Below are 23540 nucleotides of genomic sequence, written 5' to 3' on the forward strand. Positions count from 1 at the left end.
TTTACTGCTGTTACTACCGATTTTTTTTTTCAGAAAAAAACCCTCATCCCTATTTAGTAAGGGCGCTTCGGTATGCCCCAAGTGAAGCACGTGCACGTGCCTACGAACGTTCCTGAATCAGGACCTTTATTACTGATTCCCACCTCTCTGTTATTACCACTGCGGTTCTTGCTATTGATTAAATTAGCTTCCGTATTCGGACTACGGCTGCTGCTGCTGCTGCTGTTTTCGCTACGGTTTCAATAGTAGGTACGGCGCTTGCTGCTTCCAACCCTACTGCTGCTTGTTATTACTCCCGAGCTCCCGCCTCTGACAGCCTGGCTCCTGCTGCTCGAGTTCTAATGCGCTCCCGCCCACCTGTGCTTCTCCACCGCTGCCAGCCCCGCCCCTTGCTAGCGCCCGTCCCGCTAACCCGATTAGCGCCGCGGCATTGCTGCTGTGACCACGCCCACGGCCAGCGCTAAGCCTCCGCCGCAACGGGGACTTCTCCCCCTCTGGGAGGGGAGGCTCCGCCCCTTTCCCCTTTGACCCAGATGTTTCAGCGTTCCGTCTTCCTGTTCCAAACCACGTGGGCGCGCTGGGCACTGCTGCGGGGTCCCCGCGGCACCGCGTTCGCAGCAGCGCCCCGGGGGCGGTCGGGCGGGGGCATGGCGAGCCAGTCGCACTCCCTCAGCTATGTGGGGTGCAACTTTTTGCGGCAGCGGCTGGTGCTGTCTACGCTGAGTGGGAGGCCGGTGAAAATCCGCAAGATCCGGGCGAAGGAGGAGAACCCCGGCCTCAGAGGTAGTGGACGGCTTTCCTGGTCTGGGAAGGGCATGCTGCGGGTGGCATGCGGTGGGGCGGGGGAGGAAAGCGTTGGGTGGCGACTTGGAGTGGGGTGAGACAGAGCGTGCGGAGGAGGGCGTGTTTCCATAATGGAAATGGTCAGACTGGGCTCGGTGTTGGAAGAATGAACCGTTGTTTTTAAAAGAGCCCTAAATCCGAAGTGTGGCTTGTTTTTGTTTACAATGCGCATGGGAAGGGGTAACAGGTGCGGGTTTCCTTACGACACAGAGAATACGGGTCACTTCACTTCCCCCTGTCAGGGATTCGCATGCTGTTCTTCAAGTAGTAGCTGAGACCCACGTTATTGGTTCATATAATGGACTTGCAGTAAGTAATCATAGTCACGCTGTGAAGCTCTTTCCTGAGAATATACTTGAGATATTCTGTTTGCCTTTGACAGAGACCTAAGAGTACTTCTAAAGAAAACATGCTGGCAGCAGTTCAATACTTGGTTATGCCAGTGAAGTACTTCGAATTGAACTGCTCACCCACTGTTACACCTTTTAGTAACAGGACTATGTTTTTAGCATTTATTGCAGATTCCAAAGTGAAAATTTGTTTTAAAGTTTGAAATAAAACTGTCCAAGAAACCACTAGCAGCCTGATGGGAGCTAGGTTTAGCAAGCTGGGCAAGTCCCTTTCTGAACTGGCAGATGTGTAATCTGGTTGCACCACCTATGTGTCCAGTCCTTTTATCAGTGTGTGTGACACGGGGCATTGATGGGTGTGTGCTTGCTGGTCCCATGCACTGTAGTTAGTCTGTTGTGACATGTTTTAACAATTTGGGGAATGAACTGCAGCTATGGTCAGATACTGGAAATAGATGCAGGTATCATGGCTACTTGTAAAGGAAGAAGGGCATGTTACTAGTGATGTGAAATCAGAAGTATTCAGTAGTTTTACATATAAATTTATGTAATTATATGAATAAGTAATTCTGCTTAACAAAACTATTAGGAATTTCACCCTTAAATCTTAAGCTTCTTCTCTTGGACTTTCCTCCAGGAATAGACCAAGAACACATAGTTGGTCTGTATGTTTTGCAGCTTCTTACATTGTGGTGCGTTACTTTAAAGTGAGCTTTTTTGGCAATAGTTGGCTGGGAGGTTACCTCCTCAGTTTAAACACTTTGACTTCTGCCAATGCCATTTCTCAAGCTAAACTGCAGTTATTTTGACAATAAGGGATTGTGCTTTGTCATGACCAAGCACTTGTTAATGATGAGCCCATGCACATTGTTAAGTTAACTCTTAACCCTTGGGTTTAGGAACCTGGGTGTGCCTATGCACAGTTCAAGGAACACATCCGTTCAATGCATAGCAGTACAAATCCCATTCCCCCTGTTATGAACTAGCCCTTGCAGTCTTGCAAACGTCCTCAGATTGCCCTCCATATCCCAGCATCTTCCATCTAGTGTTCCCTGTAAGCTGAGCACTTGGGGGGGCCATCTAGGAGAGAGTCATGTGCTGCCCAGCTGATTAGCAGAGTGCGCCCAGCTGGCAGCGTGTTTCTATTAATGGGGCACAGCTATGCCTTAGTGCACATAAAAATAAAATATTCCACCCCCTGATGGGAAAAAATATAGGGAATATTGCTTCCAGTCCTCTTTATTCACAGACCAAATTGGAGCCAGATGCCCCTTACCAGCCCCTCTTTTGTTCGGGTATCTCACCTCTCAGGGGCCATTGCTTAGCTCAGCGCATCCAAGCAGTGGAAGATTATTCTGTCTGTGTATGTTTTCCTGCTGCAAAGAGATCAGTTGATGCTGTGGAGGAAGGGGAGAAGATGCCAAGATTGAAGTGGCATGGATAATTCTAGTAGCCTGATTAAACAATACACAGACCATTCTCACTAGAATTACCAGATCTTGAGGTGGCTTGTCTCTAAAGAGGACTGGGCATAAGAACATAAGAATGGCTATACTGGGTCAGACCAAAGATCCATCTAGCCCAGTACCCTGTCTGCCAACAGTAGCCAATGCCTGGTGCCCCAGAGGAGGTGAACCGAAGACAATGATCAAGCGATTTGTCTCCTGCCATCCATCTCCCGCCTTTGAAAAAAGGCTAGGCACCATACCTTACCCCTTGCTAATAGCCATCTATGGACCTAACCTCCAAATATTTATCGAGCTCTTTTTTTTTAAACTCTGTTAGAGCCCTGGCCTTCAGATCCTCCTCTGGTAAGGAGTTCCACAGGTTGACTGTGTGCTGTGTGAAGAAAAACTTTATTTTATTAGGTTTGAACCTGCTACCCATTAATTTCATTTGGTGTCCTCTAGTTCTTATATTATGGGAACAAGTAAATAACTTTTCTGCATTCACTTTCTCCACACCACTCATGATTTTATATAACTCTATCGTATCGCCCCTCAGTCTCCTCTTTTCTAGACTGAAAAGTCCCAGTCTCTCTAGCCTCTCCTCTTATGGGACCCGTTCCAAACCCTTAATCATTTTAGTTGGCCTTTTCTGAACCTTTTCTAATGCCAGTATATCTTTTCTGAGGTGAGGAGACCACATCTGCATGCAGTACTCAAGATGTGGGTGTACCATAGTTTTATATAGGGGAAGTAAGATAGTCTTTGTCTTTTTTTTCTATCCCTTTTTTAATTATTCCTAACATCCTATTTGCTTTACTGACTGCCGCTGCATACTGCGTGGATGTTTTCAGAGAACTATCCACTATAATTCCAAGATCCCTTTCCTGATCTGTTGTAGCTAAATTTGCCCCCATCATATTATATGTATAATTAGGGTTATTTTTCCCAATGTGCATTACCTTATACTTAACTGCATTAAATTTCATTTGCCATTTTGCTGCCCAGTCACTCAGTTTGCTGAGATCTTTTTGAAGTTCTTCACAGTCTGCTTTGGTTTTGACTGTCCTGAACAGTTTGGTGTCATGTGCAACCTTTGCCACTTCACTGCTTACCCCTATCTCTAGATCATTGACGAATAAGTTGAACAAGATTGGTCCCAGGACTGACCCTTGGGGAAAGCCACTAGTTACCCCCTTCCATTGTGGAAAATCTACCATTTATTCCTACCCTTTGTTTCCTGTCTTTTAACCAGTTCCCAATCCATGAAAGGATCTTTCCTCCTGTCCCATGACCACCTAACTTACATAAGAGCCTTTGGTGAGGGACCGTGTCAAAGGCTTTCTGGAAATCTAAGTATACCATGTCTACTGGATCCCCCCCCCCCCCCCCCGTCTGCATGCTTGTTAACTTCTTCAAAGAACTCTAATAGATTAGTAAGACATGACTTCCCTTTACAGATACCATGTTGACTTTTGCTCAACAAATCATGTTCCTCTGCATGTCTGACAATTTTATTCCTTACTATTGTTTCTACTAATTTGCCCGGTACTGATGTTAGACTTGCCGGTCTATAATTGCCAGGGTCTTCTTTAGAGCCCTTTTTAAATATTGGTGTTATATTAGCTGTCTTCCAATCATTTGAATCTTCCAAGCATACCAAGAGCCACTCAAATTCTGGATCAAGAGGTCCCACTCAGTGACTGCTGGGGCTGGCACACAATGCTTGCTGCATGCCTAGTGCTTGCTCAGGTTGTGGCTTTGTCTCCCATTCTCTATGATTTTAATTGGTCCTCTTTCACTGTTTGATTTTATTTACCCTCAGCCCAAATAACTGCAGCTGGAAGTGACAGCAGCGGAACTCAACCGATGTATTAAAGCTTTTAAACAACTTCCCCACAGCATGCATCAATTTAAAAGAGAACCCTGAGCTCTTTAAGGCAAGAACCCCTCTCTGTTCTTATCCAGCACTATGCACCTTTCTCCGGAACTCAGTTCCCTATCTCTTGTGCCAGGATGCAAATACAATGGACAATATTGTGTGGTGAAGCATGGACAACCACTGTCATGCCTGGGAATCTCTTCTACCTGTCATGATCCAAAGCTGCAGAAATGCAGCACTTTAAAGACTAACAAAATGATTTATTCAGTGATGAGCTTTCATGGGACAGACCCAACTGATCTGAAGAAGTGGGTCTGTCCTATGAAAGCTCATCACTGAATAACTCATTTTGTTAGTCCTTAAAGTGCTGCATTTCTGTGGCTTTGTTTTGTTGGAGTACAGACTAACATGGCTACCTGTCTGTTCCTATTTGTCATGATCCAGTAAGCCTTAAACGTGGGTCTGCACAGTTCCCAGTCAGCTGTTGGCTTGCTACTACCATTAGCAGTTCACTACTGACTACATGGAGATATGAAACCTGAAGCTTCTCAGCTTCCTGGGCCCTGAGTGGTGGAATGCTGGGAGGCAAAGAGAGGCCTGGGAAGCTGTCTCTACCTGGTTGCTATGCTGACCTTGGCTTCTCACCTGACTTCCTTGTCTCGCTTCTTATCCTTGCTCCTGGTCTCCAGCTCAGACCCCTGGCTTGATTCCTGCTCCGGCCACTGCATCCAGCCCCATGGCCCCATCTGTACATGTGAAACCCACCAAATTCCCAAAGATTAGTAGTTAGTTGAATACGGTGCTATTATATAAATAGGTTATTTCCCCAGTCAGATGGTTGGTGGGAGGCAGAGTACATCACTTTTGCCTCTCTTTTTAACAAGACACAGATTTTATTTTCCCTTTTGCCAAGGCGGATTAATGCTAGAATTGTGATAATCCGAGAAAAGAGTGCAAATGAGAACATGAATTTGCACTACTGTTTGCAGCCCCTTTTGTTTTCATGACCTGAATATTTGTTTAAAACACAGTGAAGTGGAGGAGACTTGTAGATGACCTATGCTCTACTCAGAGTACAAGTGCTAAGTAGTAGTAGTCAGCCTGTCTACCTTCCTCCTCCCAGGGCTACCAAGAGGAGAGAGAGCTTTTTTGCAATGGTTCTTGTGAAGGCTGACTTCTCCAGAAGTAACTTCTGAAAGAAAAAGATTTTAAAATCAATCTTTTTTTTCCCACTCCAACAGATTTTGAAGCAAGTTTTATACGACTGATTGACAAAGTGACTAATGGCTCTAGGATTGAGATAAATCAAACAGGTAACTGTCTTCTTCTTTGTTCCTTTCTTTCATGGTATGTTCTTTGGAGCTGCAGGGAAAGGACCTGTTTGCTGGGGACAGACACATTAGAACAGGGGTGGGAATCCCCTGGTCCAGATATGGACCACGGCTTGCCTGGATCTGGACCCCAAGGCTCAGGGCCCCGCCCCCATATCATCCAGTCCATAGTGGAGTTGGGGATGTGGAGCCCCCTCAGCTGCTCCTGCACCCCCCCTCCAGCCCAGACCACACATCCCCAGCCTACTTCTGCACCTCACACTTATTCAGATAGCCTGTCCCTACCCTCCCTCCCAAGCAGACCCTCAGTTCCCAGCCTGCTCCTGCACCCTCCCTTCTGCCCAGACGCCATAGCTTTGGCCCCTCTGCAGCTGAGGACTACATCAGTGAGGGTTGGGGGTTTGGTTTGGGTTTTGGGTTTGTTTGGTTTTTTTGCTTCACTTGTGGCCCCCGTCTGATTTGGGGCTGTGGGTCAATAGCCCCTGACCCAAAAAGGGCTCCCCACGCTTGGATTAGATGGTGGTCTGTTTCCAAAGGACTAAGTGTTAAATACACTAATGCCCTGAAGTATATCAGAACCAGCCAAAACCAGGCAGTTCTAAAGAGTCATTCATGTTCCATTAAGTTTGCTTTCTTCCGTAATGCTGTGGTGCAGGGAAATATGAGTCAGTCATAACTTGGAATTTTCTGGGCAGGGAACTGTTGGTTTGTGTCACAACTTGAAGTGGCAATGCTTCACTAGAAAAAAAGGCAGTCCCATAGCAATTTAAAGACTAACAAAATAATTTCTCAAGTTTGTGAGCTTTCATGGGACAGACCCACTTCAGACCATAGCCCTACCAGCACAGACTCAGTACTTAAGGCACAGAGAACCAAAAAGTGTAATCAAGGTGGGCAAATCAGAAGAACAGAGGGCTGGTAGTGAGGGGAGGGAGTCAAGAATCAGATAAAGCAAAGTATGTTACTAATGATTCACTAGGAGATGGAGGTGCTCCTGAAGGGTGGCCTGCATTAGGAGTTCCTGCACAGGAGGTGTTACCACCTGTTGCCAGTAATTTAGTTAAGATGAGGTGACTGTTGAATTGAAGACTGTAGCCCCGAGCTGAACCCTCAGTGGTATAATATAACATCGCTAACATTAACTTTTAAAATAGAAATAAAGGCTACAGTGTAGTTTCCTCTTCCTCCCCCAGTTTAGGAAAAACTGGTATAAGATTCACCAGTATAAGCCCCAGTTAGAACCAGTTGGGTACTGACATTGATTTATGTGCATGTGTACACAAATCTCTAATGTAAGAAAGCTCTGTTAGCACTGACCTTACACACAGTAGCTGTGTCTACACGTGCACGCTACTTCGAAGTAGCGGCACTAACTTCGAAATAGCGGCCATCGCGGCTACACGCGTCGGGCGCTATTTCGAAGTTAACTTCGACGTTAGGCGGCGAGACGTCGAAGTCGCTAACCTCATGAGGGGATCGGAATAGCGCCCTACTTCGACGTTCAACGTCGAAGTAGGGACCGTGTAGATCATCCGCGTCCCGCAACGTCGAAATTGCTGGGTCCTCCATGGCGGCCATCAGCTGGGGGGTTGAGAGATGCTCTCTCTCCAGCCCCTGCGGGGCTCTATGGTCACCGTGGGCAGCAGCCCTTAGCCCAGGGCTTCTGGCTGCTTCTGTGGCAGCTGGGGATCCATGCTGCAGGCACAGGGTCTGCAACCAGTTGTCAGCTCTGTGTATCTTGTGGTGTTTAGTGCAACTGTGTCTGGGAGGGGCCCTTTAAGGGAGCGGCTTGCTGTTGAGTCCTCCCTGTGACCCTGTCTGCAGCTGTGCCTGGCACCCTTATTTCGATGTGTGCTACTTTGGCGTGTAGACGTACCCTCGCAGCACCTATTTCGATGTGGTGCCGCGCAACGTCGAAGTTGAACATAGACGTTGCCAGCCCTGGAGGACGTGTAGACGTTATTCATCGAAATAGGCTATTTCGATGTTAGCTTCACGTGTAGACGTAGCCAGTAGGATACAGAGATTTGAGCGTCACTCTTGGTTTTATGTCTCATACTACCATTCCTTGCCCTCTTCTTGCTTATGCAGAGGTGACTACTAGACTCTTATTCAGTCTTGTCAGTCAATTCCCCATTGACTTGCTCATGTAAGGACTGCACAGACTCAGTAAGCCGGCTGACCTACTGCCCTGAACTTCATACTGACATTGCCTTGTCTCAGTGGGCTAGTAATAACCCGACTGTCTTGGAAGGGGAAAAGTGTAGTGAAAAACCATGTTTTGCCCTCCTGGCTTCTGGCGGTGAGTTTTTGGGTCTTGGTGATGGTAACCAAAAGATTTCTTGGTTTGTGGGCAAAACAGATACAGTGTTAAAAGGGGGCCTCCTTGTTCCTTAGTCGTGTTGTGCCTAGAGCGGCAGAGTGAGTTGCTGAGGTAAATGGGATCGGGAGGAGAGCACGGGAAGTGCTGTCTGCCCCTGTTATAAGTTCCTCTCTGGCCAGGAATTGACCCACTGTGGACATGGTTGCATATCAGAGCGTTACACTTTCTTGGTTTCCAGTGTGGTAATGATGCTTGTTTTTCTTCACTCTCAAAAGGTACCACCCTATATTATCAGCCTGGCCTTCTGTATGGCGGAGTGTTGGAACATGACTGCAGCCCCCACCGTAGTATTGGCTACTATTTGGAAAGCCTGCTCTGCTTGGCGCCCTTCATGAAACATCCATTAAAAATTGTGCTCAGGGGAGTAACAAATGACCAAGTAGACCCTTCTGTAAGTAACACAACTTCATTAACTGCACTGACAACTTTTTTCTTCTTCCCTCTCCATCCATGAAAAGCCCCCTTGCATTTCTGAGTAGGATTTGCCATGCTCTGTACTATGTTATGCTTTAGGAGTCATCAGGTTAGTCTGGAAGTAAATGCCACTCAGTGTACTGTATTTGAGCATTTGTGCAAAATGGAATTGGGATCACTGAAGAGAGAGATGGAAGAGACTGTTTGGATCTGTACCTGCATCTTAGGATCCACTATTACAGCCTGCTGCTGCTCTAGTTTTCCCTTTTGATGGCTTTTCAGAAGTTACATCCAATTATTTGCAAGTCAACTATTCTCCAACCACCATGCTGCTTGGGGATCTGGTTTATTTAAGCCACATCAAAATTCAAATACCAATCAAAATTGGAGTAAGTCTTCCCATATTCCACAGTTCTTTCAGCCTTTGGCCAGTCTCAGCAGCTTTTTCCAAGAACATAAGAGCTGCAGTACCGGCTGAGACCATGGTCTAGGACAGTGTCCTGTGTCCTACAGAGGCCAGCACTAGAACTTCTGGAGGAGTATGCAGAACAGGGCAGCTGGAGTACACATACGTACGTGCACACACCCACAGCTACCCACCCTTGTTTTACTCTCCTGGTTGTTGGCAGTCAGAGTTTTAGGGTTGTTCTGAGCATGGGCATGTGGTGCCAAGGTCGTTTAATATGCAGAAAGGGACCAAGTGGCATTTTGATCAGTATCGTGGTGCCTCACTTCCACTGAGTGAGGAAGAAATCAAGAGGGAAAGGATAATATATCAAAGGGAAGTAGAGCAGACACAAGCAGGGGAACATGGCAGAGGATAAGCAAGAAGGGAGAAGATATGGCACAGATAAATAAGGGCTGGTGGGTAAAAAGGCAACACTACAGACAAACATGAAATGGAGGGAAAGACGCAGAGAGACCAAACTATAGAAAAGTGAAAGATGGAAGAGTCAAGCCAATTACAGAACATCTGATGCTAAAATATCCATGAATGGTTTCATTCTGCTTCTGTGCATATAGGTCACTTCCAGTTATTACAGTTATGGCACCCAGCTGCGGAACAGTGAAGACTGAGATCAGTTCTGGGAAGGCTTAATTTAAGGGAGTGGATACAACATCCAGAAGTCCTTCTCCCTTGGAGAACAAACTCAAAATTGAAGCTAGATTAATTGAATAAATTAGTTACAAAACATAATTCCTCGCCCTAGATATTGGTTTAGGGAGAGGTCTTCACAGGCCAGATGTGGTGTGGTGTTTTTTTTTTTTTTCCAAATAGCTTGGATCCAGCAGTCTCCGTGCCCCCCCCCCCCCCGCCCCGGCCACCTGTGTGAGTCCTTTGATTTCTAGGTGTTTTTAAGTATCTCTTGGGATAGGGAGGCAGAAGAGAAGCAAACTGAAGGCCTTGAAGGTTTTCTTCACCCACCTCATGTAGCATAAGGTGGGAATCTTTTGTTTGATGTTTTTTCCCACCCCCAGCGCCCACCCAAACCCCAGTGAAAGAACTCACCAGTCCAAAATGCAGGGTATCAAGTGATCGAGTCACTTGATTGCTGTAGCATCACAGTATCTGTGAGTCAGTAGTACTGTGGAGCACCCACAGGAAGGCTAAGTCTTTTCCATCCATCGTCCTTGCTGCGATTTATCGCCCCAGTCTGGCTTTTTCATTGTTTTGCCTGAAGTGTTACCCAAGGAGCATCATCCACAGCAGCCTAGTTACCACACCAGTCAATAGTCTCAGCTTCAGATGCAAAAAATGATACGTGCATACCAATAGGATTTAGTAAATCATAATCTTTTCAATGATACTTACATGCGTTAACTGAGACATATTTTGTGCAAGACTTATCAGATTGATATCATAAGCATAGTTTCGTAACTATGGATTATGTCACAGTACTAATACTATGCTAAAAGCAACATATTTGATTATCTGTATCGTGATCACGTACTAGGCAGTGGAGTTATGGGTGTGCAGGAAACCTTAATTGCATAATTTCTGGACTTTAGTCTTTGACTTTTCAACTCTTAACGTTCTTTCTTTGTAGTTTTTTGCTTGTTAAGTCCTAGGCTGTAAAAAAACAAAACAAAACTCAGAAATTACATTCTGTAGCAACAGATTGACAACCACGTTGCTCAGAAATAGGGTTTGAATGTTCAGTCACACTGAAAATGTGTGCCATTTAAGCTAGCAAAATAACTGATAGCAGAAGTAGATTACCCCCATTTGTGTGGACCAACTACTTGCTGGAGAGGGGAACTTTTGTTGTTGGTTGTTAGTTTGGCAGTAGATTTCACAGGTGTTTGCTGACCTCTGAGCAATGATGAGACACTGGAATCTTGGGTCTGTTGCAGATTCTGGAGGGGAGTGTGCTGTAGTAGATACAGGCCTTCATGCCCCTGTCTTCTTACCCAGCCAGGCCCCAGTTTACCTCTGGGGGATTCTGGTCTGGCTTCTAGTCTCCCCTAATTGATCCTGGATCCTTGTTTCTTCCCATTCCTTTTGCTGCTCTCCCAGGTCTGGCTCTAGTTCCCTCTGCATTCCATTCTTGCGCCAGCAAGAGGAGCTTTGAGAGCAAAGAATAGATGCTCTCAATTCTGGTGCCCAGTGCTATAGCTACTCGTAGCAGCCAAAAACAGCAATTGTAGGTCAAGTCCTGCTTACCCCAAACTAGAAATATGCCCAGTGCAGATGTATTATTCAGAGGACTGCCAAACTCTTAGTCTTGACAGAATGTATGCAAATTGAAACCATTCCCAGGTTTACAACATGGCCAAATTTGAGTGAGATTTTTTTCCTGGAAAAGATCAGAAAAAGGCACATCCTTGATGCCAGGGTGACCTCCCTGCCATCTGCCCCCAGCCAGATTTCACATCCCTGCTGCAATATGTGGAGGTGTTAGTTTCTCAAATAAATGCATGTTAGAATTTAATGTGACCAAAACATGTTTTTCTTTAATGTCATTCTGAAGAGCAGCTGTATAGTTTTCAGTGAAACTCATTGATTGCAACTGCAAACATTTGGCATGGGAAATTTCAATCCAAACTGTTTCAAGTTGGGGCAAAGCTATAACTGAAAATAGGGTGTTTATACCCTTTTAGACTACTTGATTGTCCTTTAAAACCTTTAGCATGATTTTTTTAACTCTCTTAGACATAAATATTGTCTGTTCCATCTCATGGTAGTAAAGAGGGTGTCTGCTTATGTTTTATTCTAGGTGGATGTACTTAAGGCAACAGCTCTGCCCTTATTGAAAAAATTTGGAATTGATGGTGACAGTTTTGAACTTAAGGTAAGAATTTCTAATTCTTTCTATTTAGCATTGGCTGAAATGATGTTTTGCCCTAGTTCATACAAAGCTGTGTGTTTCCTGTCCTCTTCTGCCTTTAGGAGGTCTACTGTCATCCATAGGTTGTATTAAACATGTTAAAAATTGTCTGTCGTCTTGGCCTCTTAGGGCATTAGCAAAGTCATTACGTTTTAGTGTGCCGTGGAGGAGAAATGCCAAGGCTATCGAGAGGGAGAGACTGGAGATGGCAAGCCTGGAGACGTTCTCCTTCCTCACCATGTTCTCCTGTCTTCAAAAAGCTCAGCATCATTTTCTCCTATTCAGTCCATTCACTGGGATCTTCCCTCTCTTCTCTCCCCGCCCCTGTCCATTGCCACTAGTGCAGATAGGCAACCATTGAATCCACATTCTTATACAAATTTAGACCTGCCTCCAGTTCAGGCAGGCTTGTCCCCCCTCAATGCACTAATTATTGTACCTTTGACAGATCCCAAAATCTGGGTCTGAGGGGAAGAATGGGATATAGAGAAGAAATTGTGGTCCATTCAAAACTATCCTTACTTTAAAAAGCGCTGCAAAACAAAAACCCTTATGCACTGTTTCCTGCCAGGCAGAAGTGCCTGACTGTTGGCTGTCTCTTTTTTTTTTAAATGCCAACTTGGCATGCTTACAGGTCAATTAAATTTAAAATACTTGCTGTTTCTGACAGGCTGAAGCATCTGTATCCTTGTTGCTTTGTTTTTAAGAGGGATTTGATTTAGTCCTTTTGCATGTTAAGCAACTGAGAATCTTCATTCAGTTCTTTCAGAAGCACGTCATTTTTGTGATGTCAATGCACAGATCTGCTTTTAATGCTCCTTTTATCTAATGTTCAGTAGAGAATTTCAGAGGCAGGCATTGCCCATTCTATTTTAAATTAAATAGAAAATTACCTTTACCTCAGATTGTAAATTAGCTCTAGCATTGCCTCAGATATTAATGTTGCCTTTCCTGTATTCATGTGACATTAACCTCTACTTTTAATGTTCTAGTATAATGTAAGTGGAATAAAAGCCATCAGTTTGAATGTGTAAATATATTTTTCCATTTGTTTGCTAACCTGTTTGGTTTGTCTTTGGTTTTGTTTTGTTTTGTTCTTTTAAACTCTGGCATCCAGATCACTAGGAGAGGAATGCCCCCCAAAGGAGGTGGGGAGGTGATATTTGCCTGTCCAATTAGGAAAGCCTTGCGACCTATTCAGTTCACAGACCCAGGCAAAATCAAACGGATCAGAGGAACAGCGTATCTTTTTTTTTTTCTATGTGTTTCTTTTCATTAAGCTTCTGCGGATTGCAGTTTATCATGACATTCAGTGAACACCAAAATAATACAGGTACGTATTGCTGTACTTGGTACTCAGCAATACAATCACACAGGTTATTGGACTGCAGCCTAACAGTATGCAGTCCTTATCTGAAACACAACGGGAAACAAGTACCATGAAAACAGATGAGAAGCTGTGGGGTTCTTTTTAAACAGACATGCTTAAGTGGCAAGGAAAATAGAAATGCTTTCCCATCATGTATGCCTGGGTCTTGGGGGCTGGGCTAGGTAACCTCTTGAGGTTTTTTCCAGTTCTACATGTGTGTGATTGAGTGTCATGTAGCAATGCCAAAAAGAGAATCTCACTTTTAAAACTAAACAAAACTTGAATTATTGTAGGTTGAACTGTTGGGCTCCTTTTCTTTATGATGATTATACTAAATGTATGTAGGGTGAGAATCTAAGTTTTAAGCCCAGTTTGGACTGCATAGCCCACACATTGCACTTAAGCCTTTTATGTGTTACTCGTGGTCTGTTAGTGCTTCAGTCCTCAACAGTACAGTCATGGATGGGCGTGGAGGATGTGTAATGAAAAGGATGTGGCACGCTATGGCAAAGTATAAACTGGCACTGTGCATACATATGAAACAGACTTCCATGGTTAGTGTTCTCTTTCCTCTTGTTTTTCACACTGTATCTTCCTCAAACCTTCCATTCCTGTTGTACTGAGATAGTAAGAAGTTGACTCAATTAGAAGAGCAGTTATTCTATTCCCTGTGCGGGGAAGCAGCATTGGAGTCCAACTCCCATGAGCCCCTGCTTCCCTTGACCATTGTGTTGTAGCTGAGTTTTTCCCCAAACATCAAGTTCCCATCAGCCTGAAGGGAAAGATGGGGCAGATACAGGTTTCCTGCTGGAGGCATTGACTTAAAGTGCATTCGCCTTTTACCTGTGGCACTTTCTCATTATATCCCTTGTGATATGCATGAAATAGATCATGTTGCCCAGAATCTCAGACTAGAATGTTGACTTTGGTACATTTCTCTCACTCTTGAGTCTGTCCTATACCGTTAAGATCAACGAGGATGCAGGGAAGTGGGTGTTTGCATTATATTCTTCCCAGAACTGTGTCTTGCATGAAGAGAACAGCTTCTCCATGTCTCTCTTGCCTCCTCCCTATATATTTATATGTTGTATCTTTGTGACTAAACATCCCCTTTGCCTTCTTTGTCCATGTTTCAATGCACTGTCGTTTGCCAAGTACACTGGAATTGGGTTCTTTGGGCATGTACATGAACCACACTCCCTTTTTAATTGTGGCCTTTCTTTTTTCTTTCCCAGAGTTTGCTCACTCTTATCAGACTCTGTCAAGCCAGATGAAAAGCAGTATAGTTCAAGTGTAGTTTACTGTCTGTTTCTCAGGCATTTTGCTTTCTGTCCACCAGGAAGAATGTGAATATTCTGCACTTTTTAACATAGGTTTCTTCCCAACATACAGTGGGGTGCAGTATCCCTTCCTTGAACCCGTGATGCCTATGCAGTAGTAATATCTTACATTTATCCAGTGTCTTAGCTCTTGAAGCACTTTTCATACTTATATCAACCAAATAGGGCGATCTTTGAGCACTGTTACTATTTTTAATTGACAAATCTGAAATACATAAACACAGAAGGAGGCTGTTGGAGACACATCTCTCTTCCATAACTAGCAATCACATTGGAGAGAGAATATCTTTGTTTAAAGATTTGGTACTCCACTTCTTCTGTAAAGGTGTGAGATCTGCAACTCTCTTCCCCTAGAGAAGGTCCTCCAGCAAAAGCTATGGAAGACCAGAGTAGCTGTTATTTCTAAGACACGAAAGCAAGAAGAATGCCACCCATCCACCAGTCCTTTAAAAGGAAGGGGGGAAAAAAACAATTTATGCTTCTATCTGTAAAAATGAAAAAGAAGCCCTATTTAAAAATATCCTTTTAAGATTACCTTTTAAGGCTGGCGTTTGCTTAGTTATAATATTGATCTTTCTGTACAGGCATCACTGTTGAAATGAAATAATAATGAAAAGATGTATGGAAAGCAATTAGAATGCATGCAACTATAGAAAAGCGTAAATTCTGGTTGAAAGATGGGCTGGCATCCATGAATGAACATAGATCACAAAACCAAATATGGAAGAAGAATGTAATGAAATCTGTGTGCACTAGCCATCTTTCTGCTGTAAAGCGCCTTCCCATTCCAGTAAATTCCTTGACTTTGTAACTTAGGTATTCTGTCAGAGTGTCACCGCAAATAGCAAACAGAATTGTGGATTCAGCAAGAAGCATCTTAAATAAGTTTATACCAGATATTTATATTTACACAGATCACATGAAGGGGGCGAGTTCTGGAAAGTAAGTATCAAGAATTCCAAGGAATTTAAAGTTTGGTAGTTTGGGCTGTCAAGTTGGGTAATGCATTTAATCATCAGGACCTGGTCATTTGTTTTGCTGTTTTTAAAGAAAAATTAAGTACTTGATTGTGCATGTCCTCAAAAAATTGTCAAGATTTATGTAGCATACTTGTTAAATATGCAACGTAAACTTGACAGTACATCCACTAAAGGTAACGTTTCCTTTAATGCTTTCTTCAGTATTTAATTGGTTTTAATCTAACATTGCATATAGGTGCAGCAAAAGTTCAGCGAGTACAGTCGGTGTGGTGTGAAAGCTACAGTTCACATCAGCTTATAGCTTTCTTGCTGGAAATAGTGCTCACCTCCAGGGTGAGACCAAGCAATTCAAATATAACAAAACTCATTACTGACCTAGCTGTGGTAGCTCCCCTCCCCACGCCCGCCCCACATATACTATACTCTTGAATTCCAATGCCTAGAACCATGGTTGCTGTTCAGCTGCCAGCTCAATGAGAAACAGCCTGTAAACGTCATTACATTATTTACATTTTATTGATCTGTTCATTAGCGAAGCATGAAAGTAGAGCAACATGGGGATTTTATACTTCTGACATGGCATGACAAATTGAGGAGCATTTTGTTTTGACCGCAGGGAAGGGAAAATGCTTTACTTGAAAACAGGCTGGTAATTGGAAGACCAAGGCATAAAAGGGTATTGTGCATGGTTATGTGGTGGCGTGAATCATCACCTACAAAACAGTTTCCTTCTCTGAAAGAGTCCAAAGGATGCTGTGTTGTAAACACTGTGAACCCTTGAACTTCTGCATTAGTACTGGTATCAGACGGGTACTAGCTATGTTAGTCTGCATCCTCAAAAAGGAGGATTCCTGTGGCGCCTTAAAGACTAACAGTTTTACTTGGGCATAAGCTTTCATGGGCAAAACCCCACTTTGTCAGCTGCAGCTGATGAAGTGAGTTTTTGCCCACAATAGTTTATGCCCAAATCAGTCGTACTTTTTCAGGTGCCCCAGGGCTCCTTGTTTTTATTTTAGTACTGACACCTATTATGCATCATGAGAAGTGGGCCATGTTCTGAAGTCTGAGTCCTGTGCTTGAATTCAAGGACGGAACACAGCCCTTCATGCCTGTTTTTTAGTACAGTAGTGCCTCGAGTTATGTGAGAGTTGCATGCCCTAAGTCAGGGGGTGCATTTTTTTCCCTGGTGGAACACATGTTCTGCAGCAGGGGAAGCAGGAAGAGCACCTGGAGCTTCTTTTGAAAGGTAAGTTCTGGGGCTGAGGGGACCGGGGGTGGGGGGGGCAGTCTGGAAGGGTTAAGCCTGGCGGTGGGCTTGGGCTGCGGGAGGGGGGCAGGACATTAAGCCTGGGGTGGGTTAGGGCTGTGGGGGGAGGGGGCGTGGAACTGAGCTGGAGCTGCACACGGGGTGTTTGAATGGGGGGGGGGGGGGCGTTGCGCCAGAGTCATGCACAAGGATGGTGAGCCGGGCCACGTGGGGGGGGGGCAGTTGAATGGGGCGGGGGTGGTGAGCGGGAGCTGGGGGCAGGGGGTTTGAACTGGGGTTGAGGGAGTTGAGCCACAGCCACATGTGGGAGTGGTTAGCTGGAGCTGTGCTTGGGTGGTGAACCAGGGCTGGGGGGCGGGGGTTTGAACCAGGGCCGGGGGCGGGGGGTGTTGAACTGGGGCTGGGGGGAGCAGGATTTTGAGTTGCGCTTAACTTGCGTTAATGCGAGTTACGAGCAACCTGAAATCGTGCATTTTGAGGGTTTTACTGTGCAGGTCTGTAGTAAATAGCATCATCAGAATAATATACTCATTTGGGTAGTCAGTGTGTCCTGCTTGCATCTCTTCCCTGACCTCCAGGTCCTTCTTGTAGCGGCTCTCTTTGACCAGGCTTCCACTAGGCATTAAAGCTGATTCACAGTTCTAGCTATAGCAGTTGCATAGCTGGAATCAGCTTATCTGCAATTGATTTACCTGACCATCTTCAGTCAAGCTCCTGCTGCACTATCATCCTCCCATTGGAGTGGGCATGGTAATGAGGCAATTCAAAACAGGCTAATGAGGTGCTGAATATGCATGTCTATGGCTGAAATGATTGCTTGTTTCAGACTGTTTCTTAGGGTATATATTCATTATATGGAAGATTGGTGTGATTTTGTGCCTAGTGGGATTGTGCAAAATCAAACTGCTGCGGGTTGACAGTTGACCCCTGTACGCCTCAATCTTGCGAGGAGTGAGGAAGGCCAGGTAAGTTGATTGCAGATAAATCAATTCCAGCTCTGCAGTTGCCATAGCTGGAATTACCTATCTACAATCAACTTTAAGGCCTACTGTAGACCTGGCCTTAGAAACGACATTCTTTTCTATCGTGCCATCAACCCTTCGCTCACAGCTCCCAAAGACTAAATGCTGTGGCTTGGGGTATTAACAGGAAGCCAAGATTGTGACGGATTTCACTTCTGGGGCGTGGTTTTACCTGAGAGCAAAGTGGTAAAAAGAAGTGAATTCAGCAGTGAGAGTAAGCTGGTGCGCCCTGGTGTGCTGCTACAGTAAGGAGGAGCCACCTGGCTTGGCTCTCCTGCAGGCTGCTGCACTAAGCAGGTGAAAGGGGCTGGCTGGGGGAATACCCTGCCCTGGTCTGGGACTGCACCAGTTTTGGAGGCCCCCCCCACCCTTAGGGTGCTGTTTAGGGCAGGCAAAGGGGCTGAAGACCCACCCCAAATCATATTGCAGTGCTTTTTGCTGTTCCCCTTCCCATTACAGGGTATGGTAGGGGAGCACAGAACCTGCCTGCCTTGGAGGGCCAGAGGTGTGAGTGGCTCAACTTTCCTCTTGCTCCCACTGAGAGTGACGAAGGGGAACAGAATGAGGCACCCGGGTATGAATCTGAAGCCCCCTGTCCTGGCTCCTACACCCACATACACACCCCAAATGTCTTCCCTGTGGATCTCCTCATTCCTGCACCCCCCAGCTCCACCCCTGTGCTGAGTCCCAACCCGTCCCCTTAAGTTTCTTACTGGTACTGTTGTATCTCCCCACAAACCCTCTGCCTTGAGCTGCCCCGCACCATCCAGGGGATGTGGTACAACTGAGTGAGCTGAGGCAAGCTCTTTTTAGACTGGTCTGTATTGTAAAGTGCAGTGTTGTTTATCATCTGGGTTGGCAGCTGGTGGACAAGGGTTAAGGACTCAATGGATTTGGAGACTGAACTCCCCGCTCATCCTTGCAGTTTGTTCCTGGATATTGGCTGGCACACGCTAGCTGGATAACAAGCGGAAGCCTGGCTTGTCATTTCTAGCGTTGTCCCTCTTGTGGGTAAACAGGATTAGTAATGACTAAACAAGCACATGTGCATCCTGAATTTTGGCTTTCAGGGTAAAAAGGATTGTGGAGTCCCTTCTTCTGTACCAGCACCTCCAGGAAATACATCACCTTATTATCTTTCACAATCCCTACAGGGGCTGTGAAAACGGGAGAGAGAAAAATCCTCTGAGTTGTATCCTCTGTTTATCTGTCAGGCGATTTGCACCAGGAAGTTCATCCATGCAGATGGTAACTCATTCCCTTTGCAACTACAGGAGGAATTAGGTCTTCATTTCTGTGAGCCAAATCCGTTACCACCACGTGCAGGTTTTGCTAATTGATGAAAGCTAGAGAGCATGTTCCCTAATGGGACCTTGTCATGGCTGCCAGCCACCAAGAAATGACTTCCTTTGACATTGTTCCCATCTCACTTTCCAGATGCAGTTTGTGTCTCTGCTCCAACGAGGAGGGCAAAAAGAAAGGATGTCTTTATATACTTTCCACATCACCCTGCAAACACAGACAATTAGAGATGGGCGGGATCAGTATGATCTTACTCATCCTTGTGCTTTCCACAGACTGTAGATGCTCCCTTTTGGGAGGAGCTGGGGGAGGCTGTTCTGAGATTCTTTGTGAATTTGGCTGGGCTGGGCTGGGCTGGATGGATGGGGAAGAGTAGGAGCATTGGGGCATCCTTCATAAGCCCCCTCACTAGCAACAGCCAGCAGATATATTGGTGCAGCTCAGGTGTGCAGCACTTCCTTTGTAGCTGTGGAGTGGCGTTCACTGGCCCAGAGTGCATTGGTTTAACTCCGCATGGCCTGCTGGGGCTCGCGACGTGGGGTTGTGGGTGCGGAGAAAACCATACAAGTGCTTTCTCCTGGTAGGCTGGGGTGGAAAGCTGTGGTAGTGGCTCAGCAGCTGTGCGTGGTTGAATGGGGGTGACTTTTTGCTGCTTTGCTCTTCAGGTCAGCAAAAGCTGGCAGTACCTCCTGGTTCTCTTTCTGGGTCTGTCCTCTTCTGCTGTGGCTGCCCAAATCCTCAGCTGTTTCTTGAGGGAGCCATACCTTGCTCTCAGATGAAGAGAGTACTAGGGTGTGATGGAGGGTCTCAGCCGGAAGTAAGTAGAAGGATCTTTCAAAGAATGGAGAGAAGATGGCTGCAGCACGGAGGGGAGGGGAGTGAGTGAGTGAGTAGGGCTGCTAGGAAGGTGAGTAAAACTGGAGGCAAAGGAGGTGTGTCAGAAATCCCAGGTGTAAAATTAAGGGAGTGGCATGCCCTCGGAACAGGAGCAAAGGCAGTGGAAATGTGTAGTGCTTAGTTGTGGGAGGAATTCAGTTTTCCTACTTGACTCCTGTAGTTCAAGGAAATTCAAATGTCATCTCTCCTTCCCTTACAACCCAGACAAGCAATTAAAATTGAACTCCTTGTCATACCAGACAGCCAGTGCTCTCCTCATTGACCATTTGCCAGCTAGCCTCTCTTAAGCAGAGATTGCCCCTGAGAAATCATTCCAGGCTGTGGCATAATTATCTTCAACTAGAATTGAATGGCATGCAGTTTACTTAAACTGAATTCAGAAAAGATTGCTTGTTTGATTTGTCTTGTTTCCCTCCTTTAAGCTGTCATTTACCTGTTGCAATACATCCCACCCTGAAGATTGTCGTCTTGTGATACCAGTTTAATGGATGGGTACGGAGCCAGGCTTTGATTTTTGTCTTCATATATGTGTCTGTCTTCATGGGCTTTATCTCAGTCTTGTGACTAGTGAATTGGCAATTGGAGACTTGTAGCTTGCAAGATGAACTCACTTGTCTTAAATGAGCCGTTGGAAACAGACAAGGCAAAAGTTCTCCTTTTCAGACACTTATACTGAAAACTCTCTTCAAATTATGAGCAGAATAAAAGTCGTTAGAATGTTGTTTTGTTTCCCACTCTGTGTGAATTCACGTACTTTGAGATTCTTAGGAAGTTGCTATTGGTGATTTCAGTGGCTGTGAATTCATCTGTCAGCATTTCCAGACTGGTGATCTCTTAATCAAAGGCAAATATTTTCACAATCTTCTTTTATGGTAAATATATATGTGACAGCAAGTATATATAATTTATATGTGTGTTCCAAGTCATTAACAGAAAATACTTGAACTTCAAGGGGAGGAGGTAGGGAATGAGGGAGTGAGGTTCTTTGCTGGACATTGCAATACAGTTTTCAATGCCTCCCCCAAATCCCCAGGTTGTCTTGCAGGACAACACTCCATTCCTGAAGTTGCAACCCATCAGCTGAGAAATACTGGTCTAGACAATGTACTTTTTGCTGCTAGAATTCTCCATTGTGATCATGGATGTGGCATTTGTTGTAGACCATGCATATTCTTCTGAAACAGTTTGTTCTTATTTTGAGTCTTGGGATGTAGAGTCCTGAGTGGTGGAGAGGGAGTCCAGTGTCACTTTCCTTACTTGTAGGAAAACTAACATACTGAGGAGAGTTAAGCCAACTTTATTTTACAACCAGTTCTGAGGGCTTTTTTTTCTAAAGCTTAAAATGGTACAATTGTGTGAGTAAAAGACAATGGGTATTATGTGGACTTCTCGGTAGACTGTTCGGCTGCCTGTGGATTTCTGACACAAGGTGGGTGCAGTAATATTTATTGAGCCACTTTCTGTTGGTGAAAGAGATAAGCTTTAGAGCCACACACAGCTCTTCTTTGGGTCGTCTTATTTTCTGGTAAGACAATCTCCACCTTATATACCTTGAGTAAAATAAGATAGCTTTGTATATTGCAATTATTCTGGGCAATGTAGTAAGGGAATTTGCTGCAGAATGGAAGTTGTGGAATTCTTCTGTACAAGTGACCATTGGCTTAAAGTGGAAAGAGTCAAGGAGAACCAGTGTATAATACAGGATCAAAGTATTAATTATTTGCATCTGGTGCCATAGTTGTAGTCTGATCTTGCCAAACCCTGAACTATCCTTTTAAAGTGTTTGGCTTCTGAACAAATGTTAGGTTTGTATTATGATTACAAATGAGGTGGAAAGGAAATTTTTTGCAGTCACTCTACACGCAGCAGTAATCAAATAGAGATGAAATACACATACAAAACTGTTCATGTTAAGCTTGGAAGTGGGCAGAGAGGTGACTGATAACCCTGAAATGCTGTTAGAGTAAAGGATTCAGTGCAGGTCAAGTAGCCCCGTCACAGAGAGCACTGTGGGAGACTACAGAAGAAGGTTAAAATGAACTTGTTTGTTTTAGCTTTTGTATATTACAGTCAAATACTTTCACTTCTGTCACTGTCTTTCAGGTCTCCAGGTTTTGGCCTGTCCCTTACTGCAGAAACCACCAATGGCACTTTTCTAAGTGCTGAACTGGCATCTAATCCCCAGGGCCAGGGAACTGCTGTGCTTCCAGAAGACCTCGGCCTAAACTGTGCAAAGTTGCTGCTTGAGGAGATATATAGAGTAAGTGGCGAAGTATTCTGTCTGTCTGTGGCTCTCCTGTGTAGGTAGCTGAAGAAAAGGCAATGTGCAAGGGGAATCACTTTCAGCTGAAGCATGTTTCAGTCATGGCTTCAAGTACCAATAGTAAATTGGTTCTTTAAAATATAAAACCAAAATCCTCGTTTTGTAGAATAATGATGTCGGTTAATATAGAAACCCCATTGAACTACATTCAAATGTGCAGTTTCTTCCCCTGGAGCTACTGAGGCAGACACCTGTGTATATGTTGGTATACATAAACATGGGGCAGTGGCTGATTCCGGTGGTTGGGAATCAGATATATTGCTGTCTGCTTGGAATTCAGCCAGAGAAGTGATCTGTGACTCACTGTCTTGTCAATGTGTGAAGAATGTTCTTGGTTGATCATGTCCCCTTCACCCTGTGGAGAACACCCTTAAAAGCAAGTTGGCTTACCAAATATTGCCTGTGCTGTGAGGTGTCCCACACTTACACTGTGCGTCCCCCTCAATGATTTAGAGGGTGAAACTTTAACATGGCAGGACCCAAAGTGCTCTCTTTTTGTCCAAACACAAAAAGATCTTTGTCTCTATTGTGTTGTCATGAGCATTTTCATTTGGGCAAATATAATAACTCCAATTTAATAAGAAAATGAGTTTGTTGGAGAGCATTAACCCCGCAGTGCCCCCCTGCCTACCCAACCCAAAAAAGGCTTTCAAGGCTGAGCTATAGGAAGGTGCTGATGTAATTCTTCTGAGCGATATTACTTGCCATATTGAAAAATCCATCTACGTTTTGCTTTCAAAAAGAAATTGGTTGCTTAGCAGTTGATTTGACTTGCCCGAAGCAATCACAGTGATTAGGCCAAAAGATGACTTGCAAGATGTTGCCGTACTGCACAAAATTGGAGTCGTAGCAGGCACAGCTGAAAGCTTTCCAGGGCTGCTTTGTTTAGGGATACAGGTCTTTCCTTCCTGTGCTCATTCCTGTGTTTGAATAAAGCCTAGAAAGCCCTCAGTGTGATCCTGTTGAGAAATATCTATGTCAGACTGAAAGAGGACTTCATAGCCACTGGGGTTGGTGTCCTAATGCGCATCTTCCTGCTGGGGGAAGTGGCAGTGTCAGGGCT

At 44.9% G+C, this 23540-nt stretch overlaps 1 protein-coding gene across 2 annotated transcripts in view; it reads left to right on the top strand.

The window, feature by feature from the left end:
* RCL1 (RNA terminal phosphate cyclase like 1) overlaps positions 1–23540 on the top strand; it is a 108258-nt gene that overhangs the window by 62978 nt on the left and 21740 nt on the right. The window contains exons 1-7 of one of the 2 annotated variants that reach the window (XM_074994859.1): positions 548–783; positions 5762–5833; positions 8450–8625; positions 11867–11941; positions 13095–13219; positions 15503–15628; positions 22258–22414. In XM_074994859.1, coding sequence (XP_074850960.1) covers positions 648–783; positions 5762–5833; positions 8450–8625; positions 11867–11941; positions 13095–13219; positions 15503–15628; positions 22258–22414 — 867 coding nt within the window. In that variant the 5' untranslated portion in view covers positions 548–647. Of the gene's footprint in view, positions 1–547; positions 784–5761; positions 5834–8449; positions 8626–11866; positions 11942–13094; positions 13220–15502; positions 15629–22257; positions 22415–23540 lie in introns of those variants that run through there. The other variant, XM_074994861.1, reaches the window with a different exon arrangement.

This window comes from Carettochelys insculpta, chromosome 5 (genome assembly GCF_033958435.1).
Source record: "Carettochelys insculpta isolate YL-2023 chromosome 5, ASM3395843v1, whole genome shotgun sequence".
Taxonomy (NCBI): domain Eukaryota; kingdom Metazoa; phylum Chordata; order Testudines; family Carettochelyidae; genus Carettochelys; species Carettochelys insculpta.